Source organism: Pyxicephalus adspersus, chromosome 2 (assembly GCF_032062135.1).
Source record: "Pyxicephalus adspersus chromosome 2, UCB_Pads_2.0, whole genome shotgun sequence".
NCBI lineage: Eukaryota > Metazoa > Chordata > Amphibia > Anura > Pyxicephalidae > Pyxicephalus > Pyxicephalus adspersus.
This window is the reverse complement of record NC_092859.1, coordinates 41271413-41287878: the sequence shown is the minus strand read 5'-3', so window position 1 is coordinate 41287878 and position 16466 is coordinate 41271413. Positions and strand designations below refer to the sequence as shown.

General features: G+C 36.8%; 1 protein-coding gene across 5 annotated transcripts in view; it reads left to right on the top strand.

The window, feature by feature from the left end:
* RNF213 (ring finger protein 213) overlaps positions 1-16466 on the top strand; it is a 115867-nt gene that overhangs the window by 46712 nt on the left and 52689 nt on the right. For all 5 annotated transcript variants that reach the window (XR_011919379.1, XM_072400570.1, XM_072400572.1 and 2 more), the window contains 8 exons: positions 1263-2412; positions 4109-4302; positions 4434-4589; positions 5717-9265; positions 11259-11395; positions 12324-12419; positions 13052-13170; positions 14698-14805. Coding sequence is in view for 4 of the 5 variants with exons in the window: in XM_072400570.1 (XP_072256671.1) it covers positions 1263-2412; positions 4109-4302; positions 4434-4589; positions 5717-9265; positions 11259-11395; positions 12324-12419; positions 13052-13170; positions 14698-14805 (5509 nt within the window). In the remaining variant the exon portion in view is untranslated. The remainder of the gene's footprint in view (positions 1-1262; positions 2413-4108; positions 4303-4433; positions 4590-5716; positions 9266-11258; positions 11396-12323; positions 12420-13051; positions 13171-14697; positions 14806-16466) is intronic.

Sequence of the window (16466 nt, the reverse complement as noted above, 5' to 3'; positions counted from 1 at the left end):
TATAAACTTAACTTTTGATAAACTGATCATGAAAGAACATAAATATACACAGTAGCATAAAACTTGAAATGAACCTTCTTCAAAGTTAACAACTGAAGCACTGAAATCATTTTACTGTTCCTTGTTGTGGTTTTATGTATGCTCTTCACAGCATGCCAGTCCCCTAAAATAAACACATAGGAAACCCCCCATCCTAGATTCTCCAGATCACATTTTTCACATTCGATATGACAATGACTACTCTAAATGTCTTTCAAACCTATCTTAGGATGTAGGAAAAACTGTACTGCTGTCTAACAGAGTATTCCTTTACAGATCCATTAATCTGTAAGATTGGTTGCCATGGAAATCACATGACTGGTTACTTACAATAGGCCTAAGGCCTTGTACACATTTTATTTTTATTTTGTATGTGACCAACTGAATAATCTGATTGATTTCCAAGGTATGCTGGATTGGTCTAGAATGAAAACACCATGCACACTGTAATATTTTGCTCCACCATTATTTGTCTCAAATAAAAAGTGAGTGTAATTATGATCAAACGCATTTTTTTTTCGGCTGATGTGCGAATGATAAATATTTCCAATTGGAAACCCAAATATTTTTGCCTACCATCTATCAGCTGCAGATTTCCCTTCAGAACTGATCATTTTATCGGCCCCTTTGCTTGAGGCCTGAAACTGGTGGCTGTCGGTGACAATATAGTCACCAAGCTAAAAGTATGAATAGTGCACACTAGCAGTGTACAGCTGTAAAGTATATTAACATTATCTGACAATTACAGTGCTTTTGAAATAAAACCAAATGGTTACGTTTATCACTATACTTGAAGATAAGCACTTGCATAAAGCCCAGATGGGCTTTTCATATGTAAAAACTTGATCAGACAAGAAGGGAAAAGTACCAAGAGCATCTTCCTGTGTTTTCATAACTTTTCTACTCAAAACTGCAAACTCCACATGCAGTAGCCCAGTGTTTGGTGCACAATGTTAGCATGTTGCTGTCATTAGAAAGGGACCACCATATATTCTGGGGCATTAGGTTGCTAAACATGGGTCAGGTCCAGTTATCAGTGCACTGTGTTGGCCCTTGCTATATAAATGGGCTGCACAATCGAACGATGCATGTTAACACACTTTGTAACAAAGTACATTTCTTACATCAATATACCACAAAGGTGTGAAGGTAGCCTAAAAATATTATGATTATATTCATGTAATGCAACATTGATTTCACACCATTTTTTTTATTTTATCTAGATATTTTCTAATGTTCAGAGACTGACTGGCTCTTTTATTGACCTCTACCTGGCTGGAAACATGCTGTTTAGAACCTGGGAGGCACAGATCCACTGTGCAGATAATGCTAAAGTCAGTGTTCTTATGAACTTTGATGTTGAAGGAATTGATGATCTTATAGGAAAAGGAGCCCTAAGTGACTTGCTTCCAAAGATCTGCAAAACCATGGAAAGCTTTTTAGAGGAGTGGCTGACCTTTGTCAACAAGAAGAGATCTCAGTTATACTACCTAAACTATTACACAGCAGAGCAGGTGGTGTACCTGTGCAAGCAGTATCAGATGAGGGATATCAGCGAGGAGGCTTTATTAATGCTGTCTTTTATTAAACCTAACTGTGCAAAAATAGACACCATCAACTCCTTCTACTTTCCAAAAACTGGTTCACCTGCTGTAAACCAACCAGATATGATGGATTTTGCAATGGAACTTGAAGATTGTACAGATGTGTTACATAAACTAGAGCTGGTTTGGAAGTTCTCTATAAATAACATGGGCTCTTTCTTCCCAGGGTGCCTGGATATAGATGCTTTAGGCACAAGCTTGGCTGCTCTGGCTGAGCTAAATAAGAAAACAGTAGTCCGTAGCCTTCATCCCAGTTTTCAACCAGGCCAACCTAATTTGATTATCTGTCCTTCTTCAGAAATATTGTCCTGTGCTATAGCAGTTTACATGCATAGCTCTGCTGAACCATTGCCAACCTATGATGAAGTTCTTCTGTGCACACCTCATACTACCTTTGAAGAAGTGGCCTTGTTTCTTCGTAGATGTCTGACACCCGGATACAACGGGAAGAAGATTTACAGTTTGATCTATGCAGACCAGTTAAGCTATGATGTAGGTTATAAGTCTGAGCAGCTATTCCAACAGCTTCAGTCCCAGGGCATGGATAATTACAATCTCATAATCATATGTAACTCTGACCGAGAGCATTGCTACATTCCCTCAGTTTTCAGCCAGTTTAGGATTCACGTTATCCCCCAAATACCTCACACAGAGATTCACCATTATTTGTGTAAACATTTTGATGTCGGTTCCAATGTGATTTCAGCTGCCTCAGTTTTTAAGAATGGGATGAGTGCAGGAATTGTGTCATCCAAGCGAGGAGGAGTTGGTAAGTACAATCAATACAACTAGCGTTAAGAGTATGGAAATTACCAATATGATATAATTAGATTAATTTTCCTGTCTTTGTTATGGAGTTTAAGAGATCTGCACCCTCCCTAGTTTACTATAACCGGTTCCCATGCCACCATTTTTGTATGTGGCACAGCCAAAGGTAACACTTGGTATTGAATTCTTTTACAGAAAGGTAAATTATTACCTAATGCACAGTGTTTTATATTTATAGATGTGCTTAGTCTGGGTACATGTAACTAAAGCAAGTATCCTGTATTGTTTTTTTAAAAGCAATAAACCTTCATGTTACTAAATGGACAGGTCCTTTTCAGACTTTTTTATTTTAACACTGAAAACCACTTTTAGATTGTCATTTGTGCATCACTTTTGGATTGTTCTCAAGGCCACCAAGGCAGTAGTCTAGAGCCTTAGTAGATATTCAGGGGACCCAGCTACAAACTAAGTGTTCATTTAGTGAATGGGGGCATAGCACAAGTAACTAAAAATTTGCACCTATTTGTAGACAGTTGGTGCCTTTTAGGGCATGCCATACCAGTGAGTCGAAAGGATGGTTAGGCCTACCTTCTACCTTTACTGGAGCCAAATTTTGCCTTATTCCATCTTTGGACTCAAACATAAAGATTCCCATGCCTTAACCAATCAGTTCTTGTTTGTACTGCAGTATATTCACTTTGCCTATGAGACCTGAATAAGCCCTAACTTCATTATTATGAGACTGTAGGCTTCAATAGGCTCAGTGCATCATACCCACAGGAACCTGCCAACACTGATTGGTGAATGTGAGCTTTACACACAAATCCAATCAGTGTGTAAAACAACATTTGAAAATATCTGGCAAGTTTCATTATGAAAATACAATGAATGGCCTCATCAGTGTTGCAATTTTTAAATACACCACCATTGAGATGTAATACAAAGAAATGTAGATGTAGATGACATCACTTAAAGAAACCTTACAATTAACATTTTAAAAAAAAAAAAAACTATTAATTTTTAACCCCTTGTTAACAGGTTTAACCCTAATCAGCCCTACTTAACTCCTTCCTCCCCCTCAGAGAATTTTTTTTGTATCCTTTCCTTTGTTACTTTTTAATCAAATAACAAGAAAATGTGCAAAATTGAAAAAAATGTTTGTTTTTTTTTCCTTTGTAAACAACGTTGCTATACTTTGTTTAAAAACAATATTGTATTGTTCAAAAACCACAATATTGTATAACTTTGTTACCTTAAGTAATTATAACGTTATCACCAAATATTCAGGCATACAGTGAATATGTAAAAATTGCGGCATGACATCTGAAGGTTAAAAGTACAGATCATCCACAGCTTACTCTCTAATCGTTACTATAGACCTGATTTATTTTACCGGAAATATATATATATATATATATATACACACAGTTGAATATTTCATATTTACCACCTATGGTGGCAATCTAGATAAGTATAACGACCTGCTAAAAGATTATTCTACAGTTTTAAAGTACAATTTCTTTTAGCTTGTCCGCATTTCGCAGTGCAAACTGAGAAAAGCAACATGACCACAGACCATAACTATTTTTTGTAATATTTTGCATAAATTTAGCATCTTCTCACTGACATATAGTAAACTAGGCTATAACTGTACTTGTTATCTCTTGTACCAATATGAAATGTTTCTTTTACTCCAGGAAAATCCCTCTATGTAAAAAGGCTTTTCCAAAAACTTGAGTCAAGATTTTTAAGCAAAAAGCCACTTCTCAAAATAATTCGGCTCATTAAGCCAGAAGTGGACGAGAAAAAAGTACTAGAAACATTACTACCTTTTATAGATGGTAAATTGAAGAGCTGTCCTATAATATTCCACATCGACATTACATCTTCTGTAAGTAAAATATCTCTTGAACAGAATACAAATTTTTGTGTCCTATACAGTAAATATATATATATATATATATATATATATATATATATAAAATTTATTATAACATATATATTTGTGTTTTTGTAATACAGGTGACCAGTGGAATTTCAGAGTTCCTTTTTAAACTCTTGGTTTTACAGTATCTAATGGATTCTCAGGGAAGAATATGGAAGCGCCTGCCCAGTCACCTGTATTTAATTGAAATTTTGGAACCTGCAGACATTTTATCTGGAGAACAGTTTAAAAATGTAAGATGTATTTTGTATTTTTATTTAAATGTTTATGTCATTGATTACTTCTATGAACCTCTTAAGTTCTTTCATTTTTCGTCTTTAGATGCCCATTTGGAAAGCATTTGGAAACCCAAATACTTAAATCTTAAAACTAAAATGTAAATTCAAGTCATATTTAATATTTATAAATCTACAGCTTTTTTAAAAATAGTACCTTGCAGTCCTGCTATGAAGGTACTTGTTTAGGCGCATGGTTTATATGGTGACAACACTCTAATTATGCTCCTGTATTGGGACACTGTCACATGCACTTTTGAAAACTACAATAGGTGTCCTTGCCAATCCTTTTTGCATTGATATGTTCTGCCATTATCACCATTGGTAATTTTGCTCTTAAAAAATGTGTTCTTTATATCAACTTCAAAGCTGAATTCCAGAAACAATAATTCAAATATGTATTCTCAATAGAAAGTATTTTAAATTCAATTGGAAAGGTGTACCCATTATAGAATCGCCAAAGGTGATGAATAGGTATCATCAGAATAGCGAAGTTGCAAGAAAAAGGACTAGTGGTAATATAGTTGGGTTGAAGAGGGCTGAAAGGAATAGGTTTTGAATTTGGGATGAGATTAGCTACTTTTAGAAAGCATATATGGAAACAGAAGTTTAATGCTCTTGATTTTACCTGCAAGTAGAAATAGCATGAGCAAATTAAAGGAGAAACTGTAAATGAAAATTTTATCCTGTTTTACCTTCAGTCCTCTACAAAACTAGATATTCATATATGATTGTGAAATTCTACCTTTATTGCTAGACTTGTAAAATTACAGTGTGACGCAATCACTAAAAGGGTCATACAAGGGACAGTATTAGAATTACTATACTTATATACATTAGTCTAGTGATCTCTGTACACATCTTAGGAAGTGAATAGCACCTCAACATATTCCTTCAATGCAATAAAATGTTATGGAAAAGGTTCATGCAATGAAATGTTAGGGAAAAGGGAATATTATTACATTACCATTACCAAAATAAGCAGTGTTAAACTTTTTAAATTGTATTACAATAATTGGAAGCATGTTAGCTTTTGAGATGCAGCTTTCATAAAAGTCTAACTGAACATTTTTTTTTCCCTGCAGGTTCCTCGAATTGTGCAAAATGATTTTATTGACTTCTTCCCCAAGATTTTCTGCTGCTCACCAAAAGAAGTTTTTAAAAAAACTACAGAAGCTGATGCAATAGACTGTGGAGATCCAGGAATGGACATTGAAGAATTTCGTAGTGAATGTTTCCAGAGAACATACCAGTACCTGATTCGCTTTGAGCAGAAACAAAATCTAGATGAATTTGTGTACAGAGAAGGTCACACTGAGGGAGACCCAGCAAAATGCCTACAGATATTCCTTCTTTACTGTGGCATAATGGACCCTTCTTGGTCTGAACTCCGGAACTTTGCGTGGTTTCTAAATCTCCAGCTAAGAGACTGTGAATCTTCAGTGTTCTGTAACCATTTGTTTGTTGGTGATACACTACAAGGATTCAAAAATTTTGTGGTGAATTTTATGATTCTGATGGCAAAAGACTTTGCTACTCCTTCCCTGTACATTACAGATCAAAGCCCAGGAAGATATAGGAATAATCCTGATGGAGTCAAGGAACAAGATCTAGTTCCTTTCCTAATGCGCAAGAGATGGGAGTCTGAGCCACATCCCTATATCTTCTTTAATGAAGACCATGCATCCATGACATTTATTGGATTCCACTTGCAGCCTAATAATGCTGGAGGGGTGGATGCCACAAATCCCAGAAATAATGAAATTATCACACACAATGTTATGTCCTCGGGACTTTATGAAGGCTTGAGACTTCAAAGGGTGCCATTCAATACTGATTTTGACCAGCTGCCCAGGCATGAGAAAATAAGCAGATTATGTATGGTGCTAGGAATTCAATGGCCAATAGACCCTGATGAAACATATGAGCTCACCATGGATAACATGCTAAAGATTTTAGCAATCAAGATGAGGTTCCGATGTGGAATACCAGTAGTCATTATGGGAGAGACCGGTTGTGGGAAAACCAGGCTAATTAAGTTCTTGTGTCATTTGTGTAAGGGATTTGTTGAAACAGAAAACATGAAGCTTGTAAAGGTTCATGGTGGTACCAGTGCTGAGACAATCTACCAAAAAATTTTGGAAGCCCAAGAAATTGCACAGATCAACAAAAAAGAGGGATGCGAAACTGTGTTGTTTTTTGATGAAGCAAACACTACTGAGGCTATTAGCAGCATCAAAGAGGCCTTGTGTGATCACACAGTAGATGGGGAGCCTTTGAAAAAAGATTCTGGGCTACACATTATTGCTGCCTGCAACCCTTACCGAAAACACACTGATGACATGATCAAACGTTTAGAATCTGCTGGTCTAGGTTATAAGGTGAGAGCAGATGAAACCAAAGAAAGACTTGGCTCTATTCCTTTAAGACAACTTGTTTATAGAGTGCATGCTTTACCTCCGAGCATGTTGCCACTTGTATGGGATTTTGGGCAACTAAACAATGAAACTGAAAAGAAATACATACAACAGATTGTGAGGCACTTAGCCAATGAGATTCAGATTTCTACCAACAACATCCAGTTATTAACAGATGTCCTTTCAGCCTCTCAGTCCTACATGAGAGATAAAAACGATGAGTGCAGCTTTGTAAGCCTTAGAGATGTGGAGCGCTGCATAGAGGTCTTTAAGTGGTTTTATAACCACCACGAGAAGCTGTTGAACCATTATTCATCCTCGGAACTGAGAAAAGCAAGCACTTACGATGTAGTAGATAAGGCAGCTTGGTCTCTGATTCTTGCTGTTGGCGTGTGCTATCATGCATCTTTGGAAACCAAAGATTCTTACAGGAGAGCAATATGTAAATTTTTTCCTCAACCATACAAGGACCCCACTAATATTTTAAAGGAAATAACTTCCATTCAGGATCTTTTTTTAGCAGGTGTACATTTAAGGGACACTATTGCAAGAAATCTTGCTTTAAAGGAAAACCTCTTCATGATGGTCATCTGCATAGAGCTTAAAATTCCATTGTTCCTTGTTGGAAAACCTGGAAGTTCAAAGTCTCTTGCAAAGACTATTGTTGCTGATGCTATGCAAGGCCAAACAGCTCATACTGAACTGTACAAGGACCTTAAACAAGTTCACCTGGTATCTTTTCAGTGTAGCCCTCATTCAACACCAGAAGGGATCATTGGTACATTTAGGCACTGTGCCCGATTCCAAGAAGGGAAGAATTTAAATGAATATGTGTCTGTAGTTGTACTTGATGAGATAGGGCTTGCAGAAGATTCCCCTAAAATGCCTTTAAAAACACTTCACCCTTTGCTGGAGGATGGATGTATTGATGATGACACCTCACCACACAAAAAAGTTGGATTTATTGGCATCTCCAATTGGGCTTTAGATCCCGCAAAAATGAACCGAGGAATATTTGTATCTCGAGGTGACCCAAATGAAAAGGAGCTAATTGAAAGTGCTAAGGGAATTTGTTTTTCTAATAAATGTATTCTCAGTAAAATTTTGCGGTACTTCCGTGACTTCTCAGAGGCTTATCTTGAAGTATGCAAAACTTTAAAGGAACAGGAAAAGGAATTCTTTGGTCTTAGAGATTTCTACAGTCTGATAAAGATGGTGTTTGCTTTTACCAAACAGTCAGATAGCCTAACTCAGGATCAAATTGCTAGAGCTGTTCTAAGGAATTTCAGTGGGAAAGATGAAGTGAATGCCCTGGAAATTTTCCTAAAAGACAAAACAGAAAATATAGCAGATATCAGTACAACAGACTTGATCATGGAGAACATCAGAAGTGACAGTGATGATTGCCGTTACTTGTTAATATTAACCAAAAACTATGCTGCACTACAAATCCTTCAGCAAGCTTTCCTGAAAGAAAACCAACAACCAGAAATCATCTTCGGATCTAGTTTTCCAAAGGACCAAGAATATACTCAAATTTGCCGAAATATCAACCGTGTTAAGATTTGCATGGAGACGGGACAGATGGTTATATTACTTAATCTCCAGAACCTGTATGAAAGCCTCTATGATGCGTTAAACCAGTACTATGTCTATCTAGCTGGTCAAAAATATGTCGACCTGGGCTTAGGCACACATCGTGTCAAGTGCAGAGTGCACCCAAAGTTCAGATTAGTAGTCATTGAAGAAAAAGAAACTGTGTACAAAGATTTTCCCGTTCCATTGATCAACCGTCTTGAAAAACATTACTTGGATATAAACACATTCCTGAAAAAAGAACAAAAGGTTATCGTTAAGGAGCTGGAAGATTGGGTAAAAGATTTCACTAAAGGAAATCAAAACCACATCATTGGGAAAGCTCAAACATACAAGCCTTCAGATGTTTTTATTGGTTACCATTCAGACACTTGTGCTGCAGTTGTACTTCAAGTGACAGAGAACATCAAGCAAACACATCTGAATACTGAAAATACCACAGATTCGAAAAACAAAGCAATACAAGTCTTGCTAAATTGTGCCACACCTGATTCTGTTATCCGCTTAGGTCGGAAAGACTTAATTGATGATTACTTCAAGAAACAGCAACATGGTTCCTTATTAGATTTCCTCTGCTGTCACGTGACAACAAACAATGATAACCATACCGTTTTCACAGAGGTACTGTATTACTTGGCCTATATTCCAAAACCCGTTTTCCCTTTAGTTATTAGTATTTATTAGTAGGAAAGGAGCTTGTGTTATAGGGGGTATCCAATATTAAATAGTACAAGGTTCAGCTACCTATCTTGATTGTAATTATTGTTTATAGGGAAAGAGTAGAAAAAAACAGGCTTTCATAGGCATAGTTTCTAAAAGAAAACAATAATTTATTGGTAACGCACGTATCACCTAAATTACCAGAGATCTACTATGCTGTCAAACTTGACCAAACACACAGATCCTGTATTTTATACAAATTGATTTACTACCCATGTATTACAAACTCTGACATGGGGTAATCAGTCATTTACAAGATAAAATAATCAAGATAATTAATGGGTCCCATCTCCCGACGTGTTTCGCCTATTTGGCTAGGGGATTTTTGAGACTCGAATGACTGGTTGCTAATGAGCACAAGTATACAAAGCGGTGATTGATGCTAGTTGCCCATTTCAAAAGATAATTGAGGTATGATAGTTTCCCAAATGACAGACTGTAGACTATGTTTGTGTAAATATTGTCGCTGAATAAACAAGTGTCGTCCCTTTGGTATAGTCCCTTTGGTAAAGGTTTCTAATGGGTTTCTAATCAGTATCTAATACTGATATGGTATATACCTAAATTCTTAGCGGAAATGTTGCTTCAGCCCCAGGAAATAACTTTTGATGGGTGTTGGATACTTTATTAAAGCCACAAACTCTTCATAGCCTTCCAATGTTAAATAAACTCTCTAACATATAAGCATCAGAATTGCCATTGATAACTTACTTTTAAAATTGTCTACCTATTTTATGTCCTTATTTATTATTTCATATATAGTGGGTCTCTGATATGGAATACCGAATAAAGTAGTGAAGTTAGCTGTCCTTACCTGCTTACTCTTATTCTGGGACAGTAAACCAACTCTGTAATCATTAATATATCATACATGTATTTTTTAAGTGCAAGCAGTTTAAGTACCTATAATTGAGTTGCCCTTTGTAGACCATTGTACAGTTTTCACAGCAATAGAGTGAGAAGAAGTGCAAGAAGCTAGTCAAGTGCAAAGATCTGACATCCCTTGCTAAGTCAGAGTAAATATTGTCCAATCAGTAAGGAACAAGAATTGTGCTAGTTGGAAAACTCTAACCCTGATGGAACAGGAGTATGACATATCTGCTTGGCGGCTGCTTTCAAACAGAGGAAAGGGGACCTTCTGTGGCAGGGAGCAGGGTTTTCTGCTCAGGCTGTGGCTAGTTTCTAAAGAAACCTAAAGACTTAAACCATTTGCTTTGCTGTTTTTGGGATATATGTAAAGATTTTAAACTATATTTTCAGTTGAGCTTTAATATTCAGAGACTTGTGATTTGTCTAGCCTTATCACCTTCAGCAATACACATGACATATCTTGTAGGTTTGCCTTTAAAGCAGTATGAAAGCAGAAATGTTTCTGGCTTAGACTATCAGCTACTTTGCACATTAAAAGCCTTCCCAGCCTTAGATACTGATATAAAACAGTGGCCTTTATCCATACCTTCAAATGGCTTTACCATTAGAAATTATAGACATATTTGTTGTTTGTAAATCCAAGTTATTTTTTTTTTCATTTGTTCAATATTCTTTCTAATACTGAGTATACTACTGAAAAGTCTGAAACTCAATCATGTTTTATTGTGTCATTGTGCTTATTGGGGACATTTTTTCTTAGCGAGAGGAAATCTCACACTGTTTAGTTGCCATCAAAACTAGAGGAGTATTACCAGTATGAACACCTAATGTATGGCAGCTGTCAGTTGGGACATATCTTCCAGTGAGAACAAAGGAAAAAGGTTTTAGTGTAGTAAAATACTATTACAGCAGTACATGAATTTTCCAAATACATGCAATGTAGTTTTGGGAATATTGGGTCTGATAATTCATTTCAACTTGTGTTTGTCTGACGTTTCACTTTACCCATGGTTCTTCTTTTTAGATCACAACATTTTCACGTCTTCTGACGTCTGCTGACAGAAAGGTTTTAGAAACTGAATTAAGAAGCCACATCAGTAGCATTGAAATTTTATCACTGCAGCAGTTTGATACGGAATTTTCTTTCTTGAAAAAGATTCGGTACGTTTTGACTTGACAGTGCCGTAAAGATTGGTATGATCATCACATCTAGACTTTTCACTGCTTTGAAAATTTGAAGAATGAACAAAGCTCCTAATTATCACTAAAACAAATAAAAGCCTTTTTGCTGGTTTTTAGCAGGTAGTTTCTTTCTTTTTTTTTTTTGTTAGATAGCACAGATACGCTACATGCAATGTCCTATGGGCAACCAGTTTCACTGGCCGTTGTACCACTTTCTATACCTGTCTGGTTCCTGTGTAGGATAACCATAACATTACAAAACGAATCTATTGGGGTCCTATTTCCAAAAAGAGAATCTGACTTTCCCTATTCTCTGGTGGGAATGAATTCCTGCTTTTGAAACATTTGGACCTTGGAGATTCCCACAAGGGAATGTTTGAGGGAATGTCAGATTCCCTGTTTTGATAAAAAGAGCACTTGGTGTTTTTAAGGTGTAAATATTTACTCTAATAAACTTTTCCCTAATAAAGATTACTTATGCATATGGCTAAATCAATGTATTTAAACCTATTTGATAAAAATAAGCAAAACATTGCCATATTTTAGAAAAGCATTTTTAAGGAAAAATATTATCAAGTGAAAATTTGATATAATTCTTCCTATAGAATATTAATAATTGATTTCTGATTGTTAATAAATAGAAAACAAAAAATAGCATAACCTAAGTATTGTCAAATATCAATGAAATTAAGATAAAGGATAAACATTATGATATTCACAACAATGTGCACAGTATTAATCTAATATTGAATGAGACTGAATTTGTTAATATAGTATATGAAATTGAGCAATATTAATTTATTTTGTACATGCTCAATAAACAGCACCAATATCTTACCAAAATATTGACATGATTACTAACTTTAATGATAATTGGAAGTATATTTTGTTTTTCTTTTCTTGATAGAAGTTTGCTCAAGAATTCATCTGGGAATCTGATATTGCTTATACAGACTGATTTTGAAGAAGGATCCCAAGGAGCCAACCTTGTGGCATCAGCAAAGTAAATTTTCTTACAGTAATAAAATGTTAACAAACCTAATCTAGTATATTAACTGATAATGCAAACATGGATTTTTTTATGTATTGACTGAACTTTTCAATTGAATAATAAGGTCTTTCTTGACCATTGTTCTTTGTTCAAGTTCATTTAACTGTTTGTTTCAAATAAAAAGCTTAAAAAATCTTTCCCTGGTCCTTGTAGATAATACAGCTTGCTGTAGACAATTGGTTCCAGTGTGAACAAAGGTCTTGATGCTTTATTGTAACTTATGGAGTACACAAAATTACTCAGACCACCCTAGTGCATTATCATAAGAACACTTCATTGTTTATATTTAATTCTCTAAATGTACCTACATGCACTATAAGAGATGCAGACATATTCGTAGCCCTGCTGACTAGGGAACAGTGCCACAAAAAAAGAGTACTGTGGCCGATGTATGATAGTAAAGTTCTTGGATCTCCCATTGACTGTCTGGGATATAAGAAACAAATATATTTTCCGTACTAGCCAGAACCCAAAGTCAGCAGAACCCCACAGATGACCGGGGTAAACTAGCTACTAGGTAGGACAATTCCATTCAATTGTTCCATTTTTTTTTAAATACATAAATACTTTTTTTTTCTTTTCAGGTACTCTGCTGTGAATGAGATACAAAAGGTGAAAATCACAGAAGTATCCGTATTTGTCTATTTCATAACCAAACTACCCAGAATGCAGGGAGGCACATCTTATGTGGGATTCCGAGGAGGTACGTTACCCATGGTACAGAAGTAAAAACAGTAATTTCATTTTACTTGATTCTTATTCATAGATAATGGGAAAACATCCTGTTCTCTTCCTATACTTCATATAACCCTTGCTTCTTTTCAGTATTTGTTCATAACTGTTAGAAAATTCTAAGCATACTGTCCAAAAATAAATAGTGTGGTTTGTGGCCTAAAGGCCATGTTTACTCAAAATAATATTTTAGGTTAAGGGAATTTAAATATTTTGAATCACAGTTTTGGACACACAGTTCTCCGTTGCATTACAGATAAGCAGATGAATTTGTCACACATCAACAGGCCTGAAGCAAAAAAAAAAAATGGGCGAAAGGCCTCATGACAGGGGGGGCATAGAAGGCCGAACATAGTGGGGGTTAAAAGTTCAAGTAAGAAGGTGATTGGAAGTATGAGGCTGTAAGGTGCCTCGTGGCAGACAGCATGTGGAGGAATGTGGTTGACGGGTCAGAAGTTCAAAAAAAAAAAAAAATGAGTTTAGAGAAAAAATGCGGGAAAGTTTAGGATTCATGGATTGGTGGGGAAAGAAAAAGGGGAGGTGAAAATTAAGGGTTAAAAGACGGCTTTAGGGGATGGGGGGCATCACTGTGAAAAAATTTTCTGCTGGTGACTGCGTTCCCACCCACCCTCCCTTGTTGCAATATGGGGAGGGGTATTGTCGCAGCAGCCGGGCGGTTTGTGGTTGTTTTGGGTTCATGAAAGTTAGAGGGGGGTAATTGTAAATTTAAATAAAATGGGGGATAGAAAAGAGTTGGTTCTCTTTTTTGGACAGCAAGGTGGGCCTTGCATGACACTTGGTTGTTGTGGAGGCTGAGTTGGAGTATAAAAAACTGCTAACTGTCCCCGAGGCGGGGTAGGGCGCCTGGGGGCCTGGTGGTAGATCGGGTACAGTGGGAGAAAATGGGGGGTGACATTCATGGACCTATATTGTGAAGTTAATACCGTTATAATAAAGATGTTATTTGTGTTAATAAAGGGGCTGCTGTGGCCAATCTATTCCAAAAACATTGTGTATTGGTTTTTTGTTTCTATGGCTTAAAAAGGGGGGTGTTCTTGTGGGGGGGAATTTATTGGTGGCAGCAGTAAGGTTTTCATATGCGATTCCCTTGTCATGCACATACACTTTGTTTGGACTTTCAAAGAGCATCAAAAAGTAAGCAGCTAGTGCACAGCTTTCTCTTTAGGAAGCCAACAAATGCTTCATATAATGAATATCTTCGGATTTAAAACAAATAAATGAAAGCATAAATTGAAGATTTGTATAAAAATAAGAAAGTATGATGATGTAAAACAACCTGTATGTAATGTTTAAATAATTGCCAAAAACCTTTAGAATTTCTTTATAATAAAAAGTTGCACAATGCAGACCACCTGGTAATCCAGGCAGTTGAAAGTGGCAAAATTCTTGCAGCCAGAAGAGCAATGTGAGATTCTAATAGATAATTCAGTCTGTTAATAATTATCATTGATTCTTTAATGATCTGTGATTTTTATAGGATTGTGGCAATCCATTCACATTGATGATCTGAGAAAGTCTAAGGATATGGTGGAAGATATAACAGCCTTTCAGGACCTCACAATAAGTCATTTGTTCTATACTGAGGGTAAGTTGGAGAAATTGAAACAAACAACAAAATAGACCAGATCACTTTAAACTACACCACAAGAAGGAATTCAGAACCTCAGAGATGTAATTTATGTATGTCTTTACATAGTTCTCCCCAGCCCGTTGTTTGATGATAGCTGATTAGAGCCGAGCGGAGTGAAAAGTGCACAGCACACCTATGATGAGGTCGGTAAACAGGCTGTCCCTTCCCATCTCATAGCTGTGCCGAGTCTTTTGAGAAAAAAAAACCCACATCGCGTAAACAATGTCTCTGCCCAGTGGGCGTGTGTAATGACGTCATCAGAGCAGTGTGTGTATAAATGCTGCATGTCACATTCTTCAGCCTTACATCTCTCTGTGTATAAACCTTCATATCCCCTACACTGTATGTAATAATGATTTGAAATGTTCAGGGTGCACAGGGAACATTTATAGTTAGCACCATTCACAATTTCAGCACCCCAGCTTTTACAAATTTATTGATATGGGGATTAGAATTGTAAAATCTTGTGAAAATACAACATTGGGGTTGCAGTATTAAAAGCAAGTGTGCCTTGGAGTCCTAAATTAAAAATGCAAATTGGGGACCCCCGGGGCCACTTACATAGAAAGGAGCATCGGGGAAGGGCCACTAAATTTATATTTATCTCTCACAAATTCTTAACTGTGATACTATGTTACCCTATCTGCTTCTCTTCTTTGAGGCCCAATTTCCCTAGAATGGTGGGGTGTACAAAGCTGAAAATGAAGGTGCAGTGAGAGGACACCTTGGGATAACCCCTCCCCCCCCACACACACACACCTAAATTTGTGTAAATTACTATGGCAAACGCACTAACCTGTTACACATTACTGCCCACTTCTAACACTGGAACCCAAATTTCTCTGGAATGGGTAGGTGTAGGAAATTAGGGTTCAAGGTAGGAAAGCAGACAGTTTAATGGGCAGATGTTTTTATGTTCTAATGATGCCATTCTTATGAAATTTTAGGGGTTTATACATCTATTCCCCACTTGCACCTACATTTTCAGATTCCTGCACCTCCCCATTCCAGATAAATTGGGGTTCAAAGAACAGAAGTAGAAAGGGCAGCATAGTATTACAATTATAGTTTGGTGAAAGGTAGGTAAAATATTTAGGGGGCCCACCTCAATGCTTCTTGCTGTGTAAGTGGCCCCAGGGTCCTTAATTTGCATTTTCAATTTTGGGCTCCTAGGTGCACTTTCTTATAAAACAGCAAGCCAAATCTTCAATTTCCACAAGTTTTTAAACTCGTGATCCCCATATTTTAAAATTCTTGAAATTAAAAAAAGAAATGTTGGTTATTAGAAGCTATGAGTCCCCTGTGTACCCTAAAAATTTTAGGTAATTACAACCAACAATTTAGGAGATCTAACGGATTGAACACAATGCCCCTGATTCATCATTGAAATCCGCGATCGCTGGAAGCGCGATAATACGCGCGACCAGCGATCGCGGATTACCGCGGTCCGGGACTCGAGGGCGCGCGTACACTCGCATCCTGAATCTGCCGGCCGGATTCCTGCCATGCGCAATAGGGGTCGCGAATCTGCCAATGAAGGCAATTACATTTCAGCTGCGCAATTAAGGAGGATCTAAGCACAATGGTGAGATCATAGCAATTAATTAGCGCGCACC